This window comes from Phocoena phocoena, chromosome 2, assembly GCF_963924675.1.
Source record: "Phocoena phocoena chromosome 2, mPhoPho1.1, whole genome shotgun sequence".
Classification (NCBI taxonomy): Eukaryota; Metazoa; Chordata; class Mammalia; order Artiodactyla; family Phocoenidae; genus Phocoena; species Phocoena phocoena.
In genome coordinates this window covers 177728892-177751672 of record NC_089220.1, presented here as the reverse complement: position 1 = coordinate 177751672, position 22781 = coordinate 177728892, and the positions used below count along the sequence as shown (strand labels likewise).

The following is a 22781-nucleotide window of genomic DNA, read 5'->3' as shown; positions in this document are numbered from 1 at the left end:
AAATGTAAAAATAAAACTACTAGCTTTGAGAAGAAAACATAGATGAATCTTTTGTAATCTTGGATTAGGCAAAAATTTCTTAGAGAGGACACAGAAAACACTAACCATTAAAAAAATGATAAATTGGATTCCAAAACTTAAAAACTTCAGTTCAGCAAAATACACCACTAAGAACATGCATAGAAAAACCCCAGACTAGGAGAATAAATAATAACCAGTTGCACTTTTACATAATAATGCATATGGGAAGTACAATGAAAATAATATTCCATTTATAGCATAACACATAAAATATCTGAATTCCAGGCATAAACTACTAATGATGAAATAAAAGGAAAAAATAACTGGAAAGTTATACTTATGCTTGATTGTATAGACCATAATAAAGATGATAACACTTCCTAATTTAGCAAAGATTTTAATGTAAGACTAATTAATTTTTCTCAGGATATTTTAAATAACATTTTAAAATGGGATCTCCACACCAAGGAAACATCCCTTTGTCTTTAGTTTATTGACTATTCTTAATAGCACATTTTTATCAGATTGGATTGGGGCAATCAGGAATTCTATAATTGGTCTTTGATTGGTTAGTGGCTAATCAAACTTTCAAAAAAAGGTTAAGAATACCGGAATAAAAATTAGGCCATGAGCAACTCCAAATACCATAACAAGAAACATAATCTTAAAAAATGTCCTGAAGATGTATGCTTTAGCTGCAGATAAGACACACACTCCTATTATTGTTGAAATTGCACTTTGCAACACAGGGTAGCCTAGCAGATACAATGCCTCGATGGTTTTTTGGTTTACTGAGGGCTTTGAACTGGAAACAAATGCATAGGAAATGTGCGCAGAAAAATCAAAAGAAAACCCCTATACAAATGACAAGATTACTCATGGATATGGAATCAAGATTGATGTTCCAGAATGCCATGAAACCCGTTACTCCTAAAATCACAGAAGCGATAGCAAAAGTTACCCACAAAGAACACAGCGGATGAGGGATTAACAGTAAGGAAACAATGAACATAGCTGTTGAGGCAACAATTACATTTCGAACAGTGTTTTCTAATATTGCAGAATACTGATCAAAATATATGAACGCCTGGTTATACACCATTAGGGGAATTTCACACTTTTCAGCCATGTCTCGGAACTGGAGTAACATCAGCTTCTTATTGGTTGAAGAAAAAACACCCATGGTCTGAATGAAGGCCCGGGAACAGATGATTTCCTGTGATGATGTAATGTTAATATCATACATAAAAAGTGGAGAATCTATTACAAAATTGGGAATATTTTTTAGAAAAGTTATCTTATCATTTACATCGTGATGGTGGTTTTCCATATATTTCACATATTCTCGTAATCAAAACTCTGTAAGATTTTTATCTACATAGTCACTGTTTTCAAAATCTACAAGACATTTTTCCAATTTTTGCCTAGCATCTCCTTCCCAACAGTCAAGAGCTTCAGTAACAATAACCATAACCCTGGAACCATAAGTTGAAAAATGTTCTTCTTCTACATTAAAATACGGTGTGATGTAGGAGTCATCACTTGCCAAATTTCGGAGGTCTAAACCTTTCTGCACTTGGAAACACCCATATATACTACTTATGATGTACAAAATGTATATAAGCACTACAAAAACTTGGACTCAGTGCTTGTGAGAAAAGGACCAAAATAGTCCCTAAAGAACAAATTCATCGGGTGGATATCAGCTTTATGTTTGTCTCGGAGAGAATTACATGGGAGGCGGCAGGGCTTTTTTAATGAGGAACATTTTTGGTCAGGATTTTCTGGTTTCTTCAACCAGCATAGACAAACTACTTCTCTTTTACCATCCAGGGCCATAAATGCTCCGAAACAGGTGATGTTATAAAAATAACAAAAGAGAAGGGTTGTTCCTGTACAGATGCAGAAGTATTGTACAGACCTGAAAGAGGTCATAATTCTTGTATAGAAGGCCAGGATGTTGGTGATTGTAATGGACACTGCCACTTTTGAATAGACATTGGACATCCGTTCTTTTATGCTATCCACGAGGTTGGTCTTCTGCCAGGCAGAAATCATGATAAACATGTCATCGACCCCAACACCTGTTAAAGAAAGAAACAGAATCTTCATACATATGAACATCCATTAAACATTAAACAGATCAGTTCACACCATTTCTTTGTCCATCTCTTAAGGTCTTATTTATCTTCCTCAATCTGTGTTTTGATACTTCTTTCTGTGATGCTTTCTCTGGTTGCCTCTGAATCCACAACAGAACTTATCGCTCCTTGCTCTGTAGTAGCTCTGTGCTTTGCACGTACTCCTATTTGCACAGAGCACAGTATACTCTACTCCTAGTCATCATTTAGGGTGTTTCAATGATGAGTCAGGAAACCTGGCTGCTGGGTGTTAGGTGAAGTGGGATTAGCAATGTATCCTTGACTCCATTAGAATACTTGAGAGACCATTTTCTCCCATAAACCATTTTGTTCTAGTGCACTAATGTTGAGCCAACATACTGTTGCTTAAAATATGAGCTGGATTTATCTGTTCTACAGTTAGCATCTAGCTGTCAATGTGCTGATTGTAGAGGCACCCCATAGTTTATAGACACACACACACACACACACACACAAATGCAGTTTTCCTGCTAGTCTGTTTTTGATACCCAGAAGGCTATCATTCAAACTTCACTTGCCCAGGTTAAGGCATTATCACAATAAAATGCAGGCTCTCTTGAGATCAGAAATATGCACCAAAGCAAATATTAAGAATCCTTTACATATTAAATGCCTACTAGGGTAATCAGTCTTTTCCACAATGACGTTTCCTGATTGGTTTGGAATAAAGAGGACACGAGAACATCTGAGGACTTTGAAACCATCAATGAAGGCTAGGAGAGGAGGACCACAGAGAAGGAATGGGATTACAAAGGACAGCATGAGCACGTTGCAGACAGATTTCGTCTGCCTCAAGCTTGCTACTGCTTTCATTCATGCACCTCTGTTTCTGTGTACAGTGATACAGAATCAGTACTTGGAACTAACATGCGGTACGAGGCCTACACTGACACAGGTTTACGTAGTGTGTCATAAACTGCATCCCGACACTCCCCCTGCGGCCAGCTTTGTGGATTTCAGTTGTGTTCAGCTGAACAAAAGGGAAGAATCAGAGGTACTAAGGACGACGGATAAACTCATTGATATTTATTAGGTATTTAAAAACCAGTTTTTTCTTTATAGAACCTTGTTCGAAAATTGTCCTCATATATTTCTTGAGTTACTGAAATCACAACCCCCCCACACACACACACACTCATACACACACACACCCCTACACTCATACTTCTATGTATACACAGACAGTACGAAGATGCTTTATATTAAATCGGTTGCATAGATTTTAACTATAGTTATTTATGACCGTGGGAACACTGAGAGCTTTCTTATATTTTCAGTGTGAGTGTGTACTAGGAAGGTTTCCTCCACTGTCTCCCCTAAGAAATCAAATATTATTTCTTCCAAGTTGCTTACTTTCCAAAATACGAACATATTTATCTTCTCATGCTTATTGTAAAATAAATCCTGAAAGTACAGGAAAAGGCAAAGAAAAAATTTAAACAACTGTAATTCCACCCTTCGGGGATAATCCTTGCTAATATTTTAAGTATAGCCATCCAGAATTTGCTCTATACAAATATACACATATATTTGTATATCTATTTTAAACATCTTGTTTCATAGCCAGCATTTTTCATTTAACACTTTATATCTACCTCTTTTTAAAGAGTGAATAGGATTCCAAAACTTTAATACGCTATGTTTGAGTGGATCGATCCCATGTCGATATGGGATTAGGTTGTTCTTGTTTTTTCCTATTCTAAATCACACTGAAATGAAATACACGTTCTACTTTGTGAGCACTTGTCCAATAATTAGGACAAACTCCTAGAAGTGGAGTTGGCAGGTCAAAGGTATTCCCTTTTAAATTTTTAACTCTTTTGATCTGTTGCAAAGTTGTATATTAAAAGTGCACCAATTTAAAAACTTCCCCAGCAGAACATGAGTGTTCATTTGCATACAACATTCCCCAAACCTTTAATCCTGCTAATATTCATTAATAAGAAAAGAAAACAAAGGTGTCTCACTTTTGTTTTAACTTGCATCCCTTGATTTACTGAAAGGTCAAATATTTTTTCTTATATTTTCAGTAACTAGTATTTTGGATTTTGTGTGTTTGGGTGTGTGTGTGTGTGTGTGTGTGTGAACTGCCTGTTCATGTCCCTGGTCTGTGTTTTTCCATTTGGGGTACTAGATTTTTCTAACTCTAAAGACTCAGAATTCCATCTGATTTTCTTCTTTCCTGATACCCCATTTTGGATCTGTAGAGCCACCTAAATATAATTATTCTGCTTAATCTAACACAATCCCCTTCCATTATCCACCCCACACCCCCACATATACAATGTGCAGCCTCACGTTTTGTTTTACTCACCTAGAATAAGAAATGGTGAATTTGCAACTATGATCACAAATGGCACCCCAATGTACAACATCAGGCCAAAGCCACTCACCACTGCCAAGGCAGCAGAAATCACTCCAAAGGCTGCAACCCACATTTTGTTTCGTATACAGTCACACCTGTAAATTTGGAGGGAAAAATCATGGAACGTGTAGTGGTAGCTTCCATACTGAAATTCCAGCAATTCATAACGTTCTTGAATTGGACACCTATACAGAGCCCTCTTGGGCAATAATTCTCATACCTGTCTGCTGGAGAACTTTAATTTCCAGGCACTAGCCCAGACCAACTGAAAAAAAAAAGGGAGTTTGGAGACAGAAAAGTTGGGAATCTGTACTTTTACCAAACTATACTGGTTGATTCTTACACATCTAGCCAAGCACAAATCAACTGACTGGCATTTCAGGACCACAAAGACATACTAAAACACTGCAGATGGTTAATTCCACTCTGATCTTCAAAGGAGTTTGAATGGAACGCAACAGCAAATGGAAGTACCTATATCCAGTTGTCTTCTCACCCACCTGTGACTCCAGTTAGCCCTAAACATGATCCTAAATAGCTCCTGTATTTCAAAGCTGGTTCAATATGTATCTGGCTAACAAAAAGTATGAAAGCCTCCTTCTAGAAGCAAAAAGAACTACAGCCTGTGGAACAAAAACCACATTCACAGAAAGATAGACAAGATGAAAAGGCAGAGGGCTATGTACCAGATGAAGGAACAAGATAAAACCCCAGAAAAACAACTAAATGAAGTGGAGGTAGGCAACCTTCCAGAAAAAGAATTCAGAATAATGATAGTGAAGATGATCCAGGACCTCGGAAAAACAATGGAGGCAAAGATCGAGAAGATACAAGAAATGTTTAACAAAGACCTAGAAGAATTAAAGAACAAACAAACAGAGATGAACAATACAATAACTGAAATGAAAACTACACCAGAAGGAATCAATAGCAGAATAACTGAGGCAGAAGAACGGATAAGTGACCTGGAAGACAGAATGGTGGAATTCACTGCCACAGAACAGAATAAAGAAAAAAGAATGAAAAGAAATGAAGACAGCCTAAGAGACCTCTGGGAAAACATTAAACGCAACAACATTCGCACTATAGGGGTCCCAGAAGGAGAAGAGAGAGAGAAACGACTCAAGAAAATATTTGAAGGGATTATATTCGAAAACTTCCCTAACATGGGAAATGAAATACCACCCAAGTCCAGGAAGTGCAGCAAGTCCCATACAGGATAAACCCAAGGAGAAACACTGTGAGACACATAGTAATCAAATTGGCAAAAATTAAAGACAAAGAAAAATTATTGAAAGCAGCAAGGGAAAAATGACAAATAATATACAAGGGAACTCCCATAAGGTTAACAGCTGATGTCTCAGCAGAAACTCTACAAGCCAGAATGGAGTGGCATGATATACTTAAAGTGATGAAAGGGAAGAATCTACAGCCAAGATGACTCTACCCAGCAAGGATCTCATTCAGATTCTATGGAGAAATCAAAGCTTTACAAACAAGCAAAAGCTAAGAGAATTCAGCACCACCAAACCAGCTCTACAACAAATGCTAAAGGAACTTCTCTAAGTGGGAAACACAAGAGAATAAAGGGACCTACAAATACAAACCTAAAACAATTAAGAAAATGGTCACAGGAGCACACATATCGATAATTACCTTAAACGTCAATGGATTAAATGCTCCAACCAAAAGACACAGACTGGATGAATGGATACAAAAACAAGACCCATATACATGCTGTCGACAAGAGACCCACTTCAGACCTAAGGACACATACAGACTGAATGTGAGGGGATGGAAAAAGATATTCCATGCAAATGGAAATCAAAAGAAAGATGGAGTAGCAATATGCATATCAGATAAAATAGACTTTAAAATAAAGACTGTTACAAGAGACAAGGAAGGACACTACATAATGATCAAGGGATCAATCCAAGAAGAAGATATAACAATTATAAATATATATGCACCCAACATAGGAGCACCTCAATGCATAAGGCACCTGTTAACAGCTCTAAAAGAAGATATCGACACTAACACAATAACAGTGGGGGACTTTAACACCTCACTTACACCAATGGACAGATCATCCAAGATGAAAATTAATAAGGAAACACAAGCTTTAAATGACACGACAGACCAGATAGATTTAATTGAGATTTATAGGACATTCCATCCAGAAACATCAGATCACACTTTCTTCTCAAGTGTGCACGGAACACTCTCCAGGATAGATCACATCTTGGGTCACAAATCAAGTCTCAGTAAATTTAAGAAAATTTAAATCATATCAAGCATCTTTTCTGACCACAATGCTATGAGATTAGAAATGAATTACAGGGGAAAAATGTAAAAAACACAAACACATGGAGGCTAAACACTATGCTACTAAATAACCAAGAGATCACTGAAGAAATCAAAGAGGAAATCAAAAAATATCTAGACACAAATGACAATGAAAACATGACAATCCAAAAGCTATGGGATACAGCAAAAGCAGTTCTAAGAGGGAAGTTTATACCTATACAAGCCTACCTCAAGAAATAAGAAAAATCTCAAATAATCTAACCTTACACATAAAGGAACTAGAGAAAGAAGAACAAACAAAACCCAAAGTTAGCAGAAGGAAAGAAATCATAAATATCAGAGCAGAAATAACTGAAATAGAAACAAAGAAAACAATAGCAAGGATCAATAAAACTAAAAGCTGGTTCTTTGAGAAGGCAAATAAAATTGATAAACCATTAGCCAGACTCATCAAGAAAAAGAGGGAGAGGACTCAAATCAATAAAATTAGAAATGAAAAAGGAGAAGTTACAACAGACACCGCAGAAATACAAAGCATCCTAAGACACTACTACAAGCAACTCTATGTCAATAAAATGGACAACCTGGAAGAAATGGACAAATTCTTAGAAAGGTATTACCTTCCAAGACTGAACCAGGAACAAATAGAAAATATGAACAGACCAATCACAAGTAATGAAATTGAAACTGTGATTAAAAACCTTCCAACAGGGGCTTCCCTGGTGGCGCAGTGGTTGAGAGTCCACCTGCCGATGCAGGGGACATGGGTTTGTGCCCCGGTCTGGGAAGATCCCACATGCCATGGAGCAGCTGGGCCCGTGAGCCATGGCTGCTGAGCCTGCACGTCCGGAGCCTGTGCTCCACAACGGAAGAGGCCACAACAGTGAGAGGCCCGTGTACTGCAAAAAAAAAAAAAAATTCTTCCAACAAACTAAAGTACAGGACCAGATGGCTTTACAGGTGAATTCTATCAAACATTTAGAGAAGAGCTAACACCCATCCTTCTCAAACTCTTCCAAAAAATTGCAGAGGAAGGAACACTCCCAAACTCATTCTATGAGGCCACCATCACCCTGATACCAAAACCAGACAAAGATACTACAAAAAAAGAAAATTACAGGCCAATATCACTCATGAATATAGATGCAAAAATCCTCAACAAAATACTAGCAAACAGAATCCAACAACACATTAAAAGGAGCATACACCATGATCAAGTGGGATTTATCCGAGGGATGCAAGGATTCTTCAATATATGCAAATCAATCAATGTGATACACCATATTAACAAATTGAAGAAGAAAAATCATATGATCATCTCAATAGATGCAGAAAAATCTTTTGACAAAATCCAGCACCCATTTATGATAAAAACTCTCCAGAAAGTTGGCATAGAGGGAACCTACCTCAACATAATAAAGGCCACAGCAAACATCATTCTCAATGGTGAAAAACTGAAAGCATTTCCTCTAAGATCAGGAGCAAGACAAGGATGTCCACTCTCACCACTATTATTCAACATAGTTTTGGAAGTCCTAGCCACAGCAATCAAAGAAGAAAAAGAAATAAAAGGAATACAAATTGGAAAAGAAGAAGTAAAACTCTCACTGTTTGCAGATGACATGATACTATACATAGAGAATCCTAAAGATGCCACCAGAAAACTACTAGAGCTAAGCAATGAATCTGGTAAAGTTGCAGGATACAAAATTAATGCACAGAAATCTATTGCGTTCCTATACACTAATGATGAAAAATCTGAAAGAAATTAAGGAAACACTCCCATTTACCAATGCAACAAAAAGAATAAAATACCTAGGAATAAACCTACCTAGGGAGACAAAAGACCAGTATGCAGAAAACTATAAGACATTGATAAAGAAATTAAAGATAAAAAAAACAGATGGAAAGATATGCCATGTTCTTGGATTGGAAGAATCAATATACTGAAAATGACTCTACTACCCAAAGCGATCTACAGATTCAATGCAATCCCTATCAAATTACCAATGGCAATTCTTACAGAACTAGAACAAAAAATCTTAAACTTTGTATGGAGACCCAAAAGACCCCAAATAGCCAAAGCAATCTTGAGGGAAAAAAACGGAGCTGGAGGTATCAGGCTCTCAGACTTCAGACTATACTACAAAGCTACAGTAATCAAGACAATATGGTACTGGCACAAAAACAGAAAGATAGATCAATGGAACAGGATAGAAAGCCCAGAGATAAACCCATGCACATACAGTCACCTTATCTTTGATAAAGGAGGCAGGAATGTACAGTGGAGAAAGGACAGCCTCTTCAATAAGTGGTGCTGGGAAAACTGGACAGGTACATGTAAAAGTATGAGATTAGATCACTCCCTAACACCACACACAAAAATAAGCTCAAAATGGATTAAAGACCTAGATGTAAGGCCAGACACTATCAAACTCTTAGAGGAAAACATAGGCAGAACACTCTATGACATAAATCACAGCAAGATCCTTTTTGACCCACCTCCTAGAGAAATGGAAATAAAAACAAAAATAAACAAATGGGACCTAATGAAACTTAAAAGCTTTTGCACAGCAAAGGAAACCATAAACAAGACGAAAAGACAACCCTCAGAATGGGAGAAAATATTCACAAACGAATCAACGGACAAAGGATTAATCTCCAAAATATATAAACAGCTCATGCAGCTCGATATTAAAGAAATAAACTACCCAATCCAAAAATGGGCAGAAGACCTAAATTGACATTTCTCCAAAGAAGACATACAGATGGCCAAGAGGCACATGAAAAGCTGTTCAACATCACTAATTATTAGAGAAATACAACTCAAAACTACAATGAGGTATCACCTCACACCAGTTAGGATGGGCATCATCAGAAAATCTACAAACAACATATGTTGGAGAGGGTGTGGAGAAAAGGGAACCCTCTTGCACTGTTGGTGGGAATGTAAACTGATACAGCCACTATGGAGAACAGTATGGAGGTTCCTTAAAAAACTAAAAATAGAATTACCATATGATCCAGCAATCCCACTACTGGGCATATACCCAGAGAAAACTACAATTCAAAATGACACATGCACCGCAATGTTCATTGCGGCACTATTTACAATAGCCAGGTCATGGAAGCAACCTAAATGCCTATCAACAGATGAATGGATAAAGAAGATGTGGTACATATATACATTGGAATATTACTCAGCCATAAAAAGAATGAAATCAAGTCATTTATAGAGATGTGGATGGACCTAGAGACTGGCATACAGAATGAAGTAAGTCAGAAAGAGAAAAATAAATACCGTATATTAACACATATATGTGGAACCTAGAAAAATGGTACAGATGATCCAGTTTGCAGGGCAGAAATAGAGACACAAATGTAGAGAACAAACGTATGGACACCAATGGGAGAAAGCGGTGGGGGAGTGGTGGTGGTGGTGTGATGAACTGGGAGATTGGGACTAACATGTATACACTGATGTGTGTAAAACTGATGATTAATAAGAACCTGCTGTTTAAAAAAAAATAAAAATTAAAAAAAAAAGTAAAGCCTCCTTCTAAAAGATTTTCATACTCTCCTCTGATGGAGAAGTGGGCTCTAGAGAAGTGGCTACTAATTGCAAAAAATATGTGATATGTACTCCATTTTGAGTAACACAAACTATGCCTGTTTCTTGGTTGGACCAACAGAAATGGGAATACATACACAGCAATTAAGGAATGGGTTTAACACTTTTCCTCCCAACACCCATGACTTTACATTTTAAAATACTGACAACAGCCTCTGGTTTTCTACTTCACTCATTTGCTAACTGCTCCAAAACAAATGACTGATACCTGCCTCTAGATATTTTTAGCAGGAGAGAGAAACTAAGTTTGGTTTGAAAACTGGGAGAGTCAACTAAGCCAATGGAGCTACTGATTCCAAAACAGCAAGAATATAACTAAAGACCTTATTCAGGCAGGACCACATTAAAATAGCTAAACTTTCTTATTACTACCAAAAAAAAAAATACCTACACTGTGCCTGTATCTCACTTTTTCTCAAACTGCTGATGCTGTCAGTTAAACTCAGGGCCCAGAAATACACACACACACACACACACACACACAGTCTCACTCCAGAGCAAAAGTAAATGTCTTTGTTATGACAAACTTTGATTATAACAAATACTTCTTAAAGTAACAATACTGGTTTATAGGAATTTAAGATAAGAAAGTAACACAGATGAACTGTGAAATCAGAAAGATTAATGAGGATAAAAGCTACATGTGACATGTTTATCCCCATTCCCTCTTTCAGGTTTCTGGATTTTCCTGGTGTAAATTTTTCAGAGGATGGGGGAGTGAGGTATTTTATTGGCTAGAGTGACTTGACTTTGGCTAGTTGCTGTGTTGACTTTTTCTAAATGACCTTCATTTCAATGTTCAATAGGCAATGGAGGGAAGATGTGAATGTAGAGCACTGTTTGGTGAACACACTTGCAGATTTTCTAGTCCCCAAGAAGGACCTTGGTTAAGTAGTTTATCAGAATGACTTAGGAGTCTTAGAACTTTAGATTCCTGCAGTCCTGGAACACAGCTCTGCAGATTCTGATCTATACGTTTGTAGAGAAGCTGCAGAATCCAAGTGTCTAGAAATTTCTTCATATGATTCCAATGCTCAGGCAGTTAGGCATCACTGGCAGCAAAAAGGCCAATTTCCTGAATTTTCTATTCACTTAAGGGGAGGCTAAATTAGAAATCATCCCACTTAGAATACAATCTATGTATACACTTGGTGAGGGATCCACATCTTCCTTGAAAGATAATGATGTCTATCAAGACTAAAGAATAGTTTACAGTGTATTTGAGAAGGGAAAGATTCTCCGGATTTTTTTCTGAAATTGATCTCACATTTGGTGTAAGTTTTGTCATTTCCAAAACGTCAGACAATTTTGAAATAGTCTGGAAGCTCAACATACCAGTACTTACTATAGAATGAAGTTCAATTTGGAGTACACCTTTTGAGAAAGTCTTACTACTGTTTAAATGACTTCACTGCAAGACAGTAAATATGGAACCACAAAATGTGTTTGAATAATGGTTCTGTATGAGGTAAATGCATGTAGGCAAGGAATAACTTTCATATATAAGTGTGTGAGACAGGCAGGATGGGGATATCTTAGGGACTGTCTAGGAGGCCCCACCCAGAACAGAGATAAGATTCTCAGTGATAACAGAGAACTGGGAGTGAGAGATGTCAAGGAACTTACAAAAGCTCTCACAGGAGAATCAGTTGTATATTCAAACCCAGAAAAAGCATCTATTAGACCATCACTCAGCATGTATGGCTTAAGAATCTTCCTCTTCCCTTTCCTCTTCTCCTTGGGCATGTTCCAACCCAGGAACTGGTACAGCAAGATAAGAAGTGATAGAAGAGGGCAGGGAAGCCCTTTTTTCCCCGTAAAAGGTTTTCCCATGCAGTGTGCTCCAGCTAAGAGAGGGGGAACCTCAGCTTCAAATCAAGTTACCACTTTTTGTTTATTACATGGACATGGACATCTTAATTCTGATCGGAGGACTCTGTCTTACCTAAGAATGACAATGAAAGTCACAGGGCCTGCCTCAGTTTTTATGGGGCAGAGGAAGAACTTGCTCTACCTACAAAACTTAAAGGGAACAGAGGGAGATGAAAATAAAGTTGCTTTATGTTTACACCTCATGTGTCCTGTGTGTTCAATGTGTTGGTTATATAAGCATAAAAAGTCTTCAAAGACAAATGTAAGTCATTTTCTAATTGCCTTCAATACAAGATTTTCTGCATTACTGTTCACAGTTATTTGCTACAGATAAGCAAGAATTGACATAACTTTGTATATTCAGAACCAACTATCCAGTAGAAGACTTTTGTCAAACTAGTTCTTGGTACCTTATAGATTCCGTACTAATTTAAAAAATTATTTATCCTACTAACTTTAACACGGCTGAATTGTGCTTTCTTTCCTCCCCCCTCCCTCCCTTCCTCCCTTCCTTCTTTCCCTTCTTCCTCCTTTTTTCTTGCTTCCTTCCTTTTTCATTTCTTTATTTTCTAAGGGATGTGATCTTCCTTTCCAGAATAACAAAGTTATAAATTAGCTTATTGACTCTAAAGATGCGCCCAGTGTGGTTACGTCCCTTTACCTATTGGAGCCTCACATCTTTCTCCACCTTAAACTAGAGAGTTAAATTATATCATTTTCCCCCAGACTTATGTACTTATGAGAATAAATTGGAGAAATTTTTGAAATATAGATTTTCAGATTTAGCCTCCAGATACTTGATTCAATAGGGCAGGGCCTCAGAATATGTGGTTTTAGGGCTCTCTCTGTGACTCTGATGTGAGAATCATTAGAATAATATTATTTGTGAGGTTCTTTCTACATCTAAATTCTATTTTTTTTGGCTTATATTTTTCATATTTTAGCTTTCCGGCCATAAGAGCTCAAACTAACCTTAATGCCTAGATAACAAGTGCTTAACAAAGTAAACTCCACACCAGAACAATGGAGATGCCCGTGTCAATTAAATTAGAGCTTACTTTTTTGTATAGTTAAAAGTACTAGTTCAAATTTATAATAGAAATAAAGACTTGTTTCTTAGCTCTATCAGCATATCTGCCTCCAAATGACACAACTAATCATAACTGGCAAACATGTAAGGTAATAAACATATACGAAGGCAAACAAAACCAGCCAAAATCTCTTTTTACTATTCCATTTGACTGCATACTATTGCTAATGGGCAAAATTTGTTTTAAGTCATTAGGTTTAAAAAATAAGAGTTTACTGCTAGACAGCAGAAAAATGTAGAGTAAGAATTTTCTACTTCTTGTCTCCCAACCGATACATAGAAAAACAAGCAGAAGTTGTCAGAACCAACTCTGTGATCTCTGGAAAACAGTCAAAAGTTTACAGAGGGCTGAAAAAAAAAAAAAAAAGGCAGGGGGCGTTTAAAACAGTAGGAAAGTTTGTAGTGAGTTTATATGCCCTACTTCACCTCCCTCTCTGGTGGGATAGAAGTTTTAAAGTGGCAGTGACAATAAAGTGGCAGATGTGTTAAACTGGCCATAGTCTTAAAGTGACAAGAGTCTTAAAGCAAAGTCTTAAAGCAACAGCAGTCTTAAAGCATCAACAGCCCATGTTACCAGTGTGGGACTATGTCCTTATTTCTGGAAGGAGCAGAGCAGACCTTATTCACGTAATATTTTATATATCAGTTCTAAACTGCCTAGGGACTACCTGAAGGACTGATGCAAGGCACTCCTCTGTTTTGTCTAACACAAAACTCAGGTTGAGAAAGGTGGAAACACCACAAACTGAATAAACAAACTTCACATGCATAGGGCAAAAGATTACAGCCCAAACATACAAAAGACTGCCTAAGGCAGAAGCTGGGGAGCATTTCTCTGGAGTTTAGAATATTCACAAGTGCCTGTGTATACTGGGGAATTTAGAAAGTCACCCATGGCAAGATATAATGCTCAAAAAGGACTTAAGACACTAAGCTTTCACCTATGGCTAATCCCCAGTCATGGCATAACCCTGGGTAAGTGTTGAAGGAGAGTCCAGGCACAGAACCATTTTGAAAAGACTGGGAGAGCTCCTGGAATGCAAGGAAATTTCTGTCAAAACAATAGCTGAACACAAGCTAAGGAACGGGACTTCAGTGACAACATAAACAAGAAATACAATCTTTGCAATAATAGTTTGGGAAAGTCACTAAGAAGATCAACTACTACAGTATTAAACAAACAAGCAAACAAACATCAGGAAACCCTGGGGAGGTAGGAAATCTGATTTCCAGTTACCACATTATAATAGTCAAATGCCAAGTTTTCAACAACAACAAAATCCCAAGGCAAACAAATAAATAGGAAAGTATTGATCAGGCAAAGGAACAAAATAAATTGACAGGAAAGACAGAGACAGGACTTAGTAGATAAAGACTATAAAATGCTGTCCTAAATAAGCTTAGAGAACTAAAGGTGAGCACTGACAAGGATATAAGGAAAATAATGTATGAACAAAGTGATCATTTAAATAAAGAGATAGGAAAAAAACTTAAAAGGAACTAAAATTCTAGAGCTGAAAAGTACAACTGAAATAAAAAAACAAAACACTAGAGATGTTCAATAACAGATTTAGCAGGCATAATAAAGAACCAGTGAACTTGAAGATAGGTCAATTGAAATTACTGAGTCTGAGAGGCTGAAAGAAATAAGAAGTGAAAAGTACCTCACTGACCTGTTAGATTCCAGCAAGCAAACCCACATACATATTATGGGTGTCCCTGAAAAAGAAGAGAGGGAAAAAAAGGCAGAAAGAATATTTAAAGTATAATGACTGAAAACTTCCCAAATTTGATAGAAGACATGAAGCTACAAATCCAAGAAACTTAACAAATTCCAAGTAGGATAAACTCAAAATGATCCACACCAAGAGACATTATAATCAAACTATTGAAAGACGAAGACAAAGAGAGTCTTGGAAGCAGCAAGAAAGAAGCAATTGATCACGTACAAAGGATACTTAATAAGTATCAAGGTTGATTTCTCATCAGAAACCATGGAGGCCAAGGGACAATGGATGATATTGAAAGTGTTAAAAGAAAAACCGATCAACTTCAAGGCAGTGTCCAGAAAACCCTCCTTCAAATATGAAGGAGAAATTAAGACATTTACAGATAAAGAAGAGCTGAGGGAATTTGTTATCACTAGGCCTGTCTTATAAGAAATGCTGAAGGAACTCCTTCAGATTGAAATGAAGGAAAAAAAAAAAGTAACCGAAGTCATGAAGAAATACAGATCTCCAGTAAAGGCAAATACACGGGCAAATACAAAAACAAGTATTATTGTATTTTTGGTTTGTAACTCTACCTTTTACTTCCTACAGAATTTAAAAGACAATGACATAAAAATAACTATAAATCTATGTTATAGTGCATACAATGTATAAGGATATAATTTATGACAACAACATAAGGGAGGGAGGACAGAGATGTATAGAAGCAGCATAGTTAAAAGTTAAGTAGGTATTAATTTAATATAGATCATTTTAAATTTAAGATGTTATATGAATCTCCATGGTAACCACAAAGAAAGTCTCTAAAAACCATCACAAAAGGAAATGAAAAAAGAATCAAAACAGCTCACTAGAAAAATAGAAACTAAACATAAAAGAAGGCATAAATCAGGAATTCACTGGTCCAGTGGTTAAGACTTGGAGCTTTCACTGCCTGGGCCTGGGTTCAATCTCTGGTCGGAGAATTAAGATCCCACAAGCTGGGCTTCCCTGGTGGCGCAGTGGTTGAGAGTCCACCTGCCTATGCAGAGGACACGGGTTCGTGCCCCCGTCCGGGAAGATCCCACATGCCGTGGAGCAGCGAAAAAAAAATAAAATTTAAAATAAAAAAAAAAAGATGAGTATTTAAAAAAAGATCCCACAAGCTGTGCAGCATGGCCAAAAAAAAAAAAAAAAAGGCATAAGTGGATGAAATGAAGGACAATAAGCTATAATATATACAGAATACAAACAGCAAAACAGCAGGAGTAAGTCCTTCCTTGTCAGCAATGATTTTAAATCTAAATAAATTAAACTTTCCAATCAAAAGGCAGATATTGTCAGAATGGATAAAACAGCATGATTCAACTATATGCTGTGTACAAGAGACTCACTTTATATCCAAAGACATGAATAGATTGAAAGAGGATTTAAAAAGATACTCCATATGAATAGTAACCAAAAGAGATCAGGGGTGGCTATACTGATATCAGACAAAAATAGACTTTATTTCAAAAACTGTTAAAAGAGACAGAGGGACACTATATATTGATAAAAAGGCCAATGAATCAGGAAGATATAACAACTATAAACATAAATTAACCACAAAACAGAGACCCAAAATATATGAAGCAAATATTAACAGAATTGTAGAGAGAAATATATAGCTCTACAGTAATAGTTGGCAAATTCAATACATCACTTTCAATAATGGATAAAACATCTAGGCAGATAATTTATAAGGAAAATGAAAACAAACATACAAAATACCATAATTTATGAGATGTAGTGACACCAGTGCCCAGAGGTAAATTTATAGCTACATTAAAAAAGAGAAAAGATCTCAAACCACTTTGTGGATTTAGACATCTTGTGGAACCAGAAAAAGAAGAGAAAACCTAACACAAAGCTAACAGAAGGAAGAAAATAATAAAGATTAGAACAGTGATAAATAAAATTGAGAATAGAAAAACAATAGACAAAACCAGCAAAACCAAAAGTGGTTATTGAAAAAGATCAACAAAATTGACAAACATTTATCTAGAGTGACAAAGGAGAAAATAAAAAAGATACAAATAACTAAATCAGATATGAAAGTGAGGACATTACTACTGAACTTACAGAAATGTAAAGGATTATAAGAGACTACTATTAACTTAGGCCAACAAACTGGATAACCTAGATAAAATGCACAAATTCCTAGAAATACACAAAGACCTAAACTGACTCAAGATGAAGTAGAACATTTCAACAGACATGTAACAAGTAAAAGGATTGAATCAGTAATCAAAAACCTCCCAACAAAAAAAGTCCAGGACCAGATGGCTTCACTAGTGAATTTTACCAAACATGTAAAGAAGAATTAATACCAATCCTTTTCAAACCCTTCCAAAAAGTTGAAAGGAAGGGAACACTTCCTAACTCATATGATGAGGCCATCATTACATTGATATCAATTCCACACAAAGGTATCACAAGAAAGCTACAGATAACACCTCTTATAAATATAGATACAAAAATCCTCAATAAAATTCTAGCAAACACAATTCAATAGCATATTGAAAGGATTATACATCATGACCATATGGGATTTACCCCAGGAATGCAAGAGTGGTTCAACATGGGAAAATCAATCAATGTAATACGCCACACTAATGGAACAAAGGATAAAAACCACATGATCATCTCGAAAGATGCAGAAAAGGCATTTGACAAATTCCAATATCTTCTCATGATAAAAACACTCAAAAACAAGGAATGGAAGGAAAGTTCCTCAAAGTTATAAAGTCAATAATGAAAACTGCATAGCTAACATCATACTCAATGGTGAAAAATGGAAAGCTTCCCACCTAAGATCAGGAACAAGATAAGGATGCCCACTTTCACCAATGATATTCAACATTGTACTGGAAGTGCTAGCCAGAGCAATTAGACAAGAAATCGAAATAAAAGGAATTCAAATTGGAAAGGAAGAATTGTAACTATCTCTTTGCACAGATTATATGATTATATATATGAAAAATCCAAAGACTCCACAAGAAAACTACTAACATTAGTAAACAAATTCAGTAAATCTGCAGGTTATAAGATAAACACACAGGATTCAGCGGTTTCTATCCATGCACAATGAACAATCTCAAAACGAACTTAAAGAAGTAATTCCATTTAGTGTTTAAAATAATGAAATACTTAGGAATGCATTTAACCAAAGAAGTGAAAGACGTGTATGCTGAAAACTACAAAACATTGATGAAAACTAAAGAAGACCTAAATTAATGGAAAGACATTCTTAGTTCATGGGGAGGAAGACTTAATATTGTCAAAATGACAATCTCACCTAAGCAATCTACAGATTCAACACAATCTCTATCAAAATACCAATGGCGTTTTCTTCCAGAAATGGAAAGGTCAACACTCAAATTCATATGGAATTACAAGGAGCCCTGGATATCCAAAATAACCTTAAAATGAAAAAAAAAATGGACAGCTGAGATTTCCAGATTTCAAAACTTATAAAAAAGCTACAATAATTAAAACAGAGTGGTACTAGTATATGGATTGACATATAGACCAATGGACTAGAACTGAGCGTCTGGAAATAAACCCATACATCTACAGCCCATTGATTTTTGACAAGGATGCCAAGTCCATTCAACTGGGAAAGAACAGTCTCTTCAACAAATGGTACTTGGACAACTGAATTTCCACATGTACAAGAATTAAGTTGGACCCCTACTCCACATGACATACAACTATGAATTAAAAATTGCAATCACCTAAATTTCAGAGCTAAAACCATAAAACTCTTGAAAGAAACATAGGGTAAATGTGCATGACCTTGGACTTGTCAATGGATTCTTAGATATAACACCAAAACACAAGTAGCAAAAATAAATAAGTTGAATTTCATCAAAATTAAAACTTTTGTGCATTAAAGGACATTATCAAGAAAGTAAAGAGATAATCTACAGAGTGGGAGGAAATATTTGCAAATCATATATCTTGATAAGGATTTAATATCTAAAATATATAAAGTACTCATCAACAATAGGACTCAACACAACAAAAGGACAAACAATTTCATTAAAAATAGGCAAATGTGGGAATTTCCGGGCAGTCCAGTGGTTAGGACTCCACGCTCTCACTGCCAAGGGCCTGAGTTCAATCCCTGGTCAGGAAACTAAGATCCTGCAAGCTGTGTGGCACAGACAAAAAAAAAAAAAGGGCAAAGGACCTGAATAGACACTTCTCCAAAGAAGATATACAAATGACCAGTAAACACATAAAAAAGATACTTAACATCATTAGTTACTAGGGAAATGCAAATCAAATCCACAATGAGATGTCACTTTATACCTACAAGGATGGCTATAATCAATAAAACAGAAAATAAGTGTTGGTGAGGATGTGGAGAAATTGGAAAACCTACATATTGCTGGTGGGATATAAAATGGTGTAGCCTCTGTGAAAAATAGTTTGGTGGTTCTTCAAAAAGCTAACCAGAGAATTATCATACAACCCACTAATTCTACTCCTAGGTATATGCTGAAAAGAATTGAAAACAAGTTCAAACAGAGATTTGTACACCAACGTTCATTGCAGCATTATTCACTATAGTCAGAAGATGGAAATATTCCAAGGGCCCATAAACAGATAAGTAGATAAAATGTGGTATATACATAAAATGGAATATTATTCAGCCATAAAAAGGAATTCATGCTAAAACATGGATAAGCCTTGAAAACATTATGCAAAGTGAAATAAGCCAGTCACAAAAGGACAAATACTGTATGATTCCACTTATATGAAATCTCTACAATAGGCAAAATCATGGAAACAGAAAGTAGATTAAAAAGTAACCAAGACTTGGGGGAGACAATGGGGAGTTATTGCTTAATGGTTACAGAGTTTCTGTTTGGGGTGATGGAACATATTTATGAAGAGATAGTTGTGATGGTTGCACAACAGTGTGAATGTAATTAATGCCACTAAATTGTACACTTAAAAATGGTTTTTAGGGACTTCCCTGGTGGTCCAGTGGTCAAGACTCCATGCTCCCAGTGCACGGGGCCCAGGTTGGATCCCTGGTCAGGAAACTAGATCCCGCATGCCACAACTAAGAGCCTGCATGCCACAACTAAGAGCCCACATGCTGCAAATAAAGATCCCATGTGCCGCAACTAAGACCTGGCATAGCCCAATAATTAAATAAATAAGTAACTGTTTTTTAATGATTTTTAAAATGGTACATTTTATGTTACATATATTATATGTATTATATACATATATACTACCGCAATAAAATATTTTTTAAAGTTAGTGTTTAAAACTAATAAAAGTCTTTTACCTGTAGCATGATGTGATTGCAAATAATATGATTAGAAGGTATGCCAAGTGAAACAAGGGGATCACTGTCATAGAAGTTGCCTCAAATTCCAGTTGTTTAGAAAGTGATATAAAGTAGACCACCTGCCACAAAAAGATACTCAGATAAGTAACTTTTAATTCTGATATTGTGTGTGTTACAAATGATATTGAAACACTATAGCTTATTGATTGAAACATTAAAATTCAGTAAAGAATCAAACTATGTGGATTATGATTTTAGAATAAAGAAGGTAATAAAGATTTGCTTCTTCCCACAAATCTCTGGCATGCTTTCCAAAGTTTATTTCAAAAATCTAAAGTTTAAAACTCCTGAATATATGAAATCTGAATCTTATATAAAAAAATCATTGATAACTATAGACATTTTGGCTTTTTCTAAATTTTTATTAGGTTGTTATCTTTTACTATTTTAACTGCACAAATATCATTTCATTAAGGACTGGGTATTCAAAGGCTTTTTCCAGAAGGTGTCTCACTTTCACCAGTTTTGTTCAGAGTATTAGGTTTGCCAGCCCAGCAATTACAGAACAGCTACCATGTGCCTAGCACTATGCTATAATTTACTTTTAAAATGCTCAGCATTCTTTTTCAACAAAACCATGGAACTTTTGCTTATATATTTGGTTTTTTTTATTCCACTGAACTCTAAACAAATTTTAGGGGGCTCCCAGAAACAGCAAAGACTTTAACTTAAAGTAAAAATGTCAAAGTAATTTGACCAGAAAACCGAACTAAACCTTAAGATCAATGTCTGTACTGAACAGAACAACCTTGAGGATGTACAATTTGTGTTTTTCAGCAAAATGTTACCAAGGATTTAAGATTTCTGGCTTTTTTTTTTTTTAGGTCTTAGCTCTCTTTTTTATTTTATTTTATTTTTAAAAAATTTGGTTGTATAGTTGATTTACAGTTATGTGTTAGTTTCAGGTGTACAGCAAAGTGAATCAGTTATACATATGCATATATCCACTTTTAGATTCTTTTGTGGCATTCTTCAGTACGCTATGTTAAGAAAGTTGGATTAAGGACCAAATACAGCAGAACACACCCAGCTTCAAGTCAAGGGCTCCATCAAGTAATTAGAGAGTGCTGTTGGAACAAGTCTTCTTATCCCTCCCACCTTCTCCTGGCCTCCCTGTAAAGCCCCAGCCGCTAGGTACCTGGATCTTCTTCAAGGCCAGACTCTTTTCAAGGTTGCCAACTTGGTTCAGGAAGTGGATCAGCCACGCCTTGCTGCGTTCGCTGTCCTCTCCTTCGCCAGTCTTCAGGTAGTACTGCAGCCGCATGGCTTTGGCCTCCAGGAGTAACTGGCTCAGTCCCAAGCTCTCGCCTAACACAGTTCCTCCAAGGATGTTGGCCAGGTACACGACCTGGCCGGCTAGGCTGTAGATGGGGAAGGTGATGTTTTTCAGGTTGAGGACACTGTTCGTTTTCCAGGCGAACAAGAGTGGGTGGGAGGGTACACAGTAGCCCTGGTTCTTCAAGTGCACCTCATTGTAGAGGATCTGGGTTCCCTTTGCCTGTGTCACAGTCAAAGCCTGAACCGCGTCGTCCACTTCACTAATTTCTGATAAGGTTTCTTGTTCCAGCAGCGAGTTGGTGTCGGAGACCACTAGAATGGAAGCATAACTGACCCCGGTGCTCTTCCTGGCGATGGAGAAGAGATTGGATTCGTTGGCGGTGAAATGTCCCTGCACGAAGCGTCGCTCAGCCTTGGCGGGGCTCCCTATCGGGGTGTATTGCTCCTCGAGGTCTTCTTCTTCCTTGGGCAGGTGAATCAGGCCAGCGCCGAGGACGGCCGTTAAAACCATGGGCAGCAGCAAGAAGATCCAGGGGGGGTGCGAGCCCACCTCCCATCCCAGCCGCCGGAAGGCCCGGGAGAGCGGCACCTCCAGGCAGTCGGTGTGGCAGCGGGGTCTCTCGGACACTCCGTTCTCAGACTCCGACGCCGGCAGAGGCTGCGACTCCGGCGGGGCCCCTGCGCGCTGCCCCGCATCCCAGCCCAGCTCGAGCTCCCGTCCCGGACCCGACGCCGAGACCCGCTCCGGCTCGGGCTCTGCAGCCGGGAGAGGCTCGGAGCCGGTCCCTGCCGGAGGCTGCGGCCGGCTCTCCGAGTCCTGCCCCGGCCCCGCCTCCGGCCCCTGCGCTACGGGCCCCGGTTCCTGCCCCGCCTCCCGCCCGGGCGCCGCCTCTGGCGCAACCTTAGCTGCATTAAGGCTCATTTCCGGGAAGGAAA

The 22781-nt window shown here is 37.3% G+C and overlaps 1 protein-coding gene across 1 annotated transcript; it reads right to left on the bottom strand.

The window, feature by feature from the left end:
• Window positions 1-609: 609 nt before the first annotated feature.
• LOC136118588 (patched domain-containing protein 3) lies at window positions 610-22767 on the bottom strand. The gene is given in 6 exon segments (XM_065871808.1): window positions 610-876; window positions 878-1653; window positions 1656-2105; window positions 4498-4643; window positions 20505-20626; window positions 21706-22767. Coding segments are annotated over 6 exon segments (2823 nt in total).
• Between the last annotated feature and the right edge of the window lie 14 nt (window positions 22768-22781).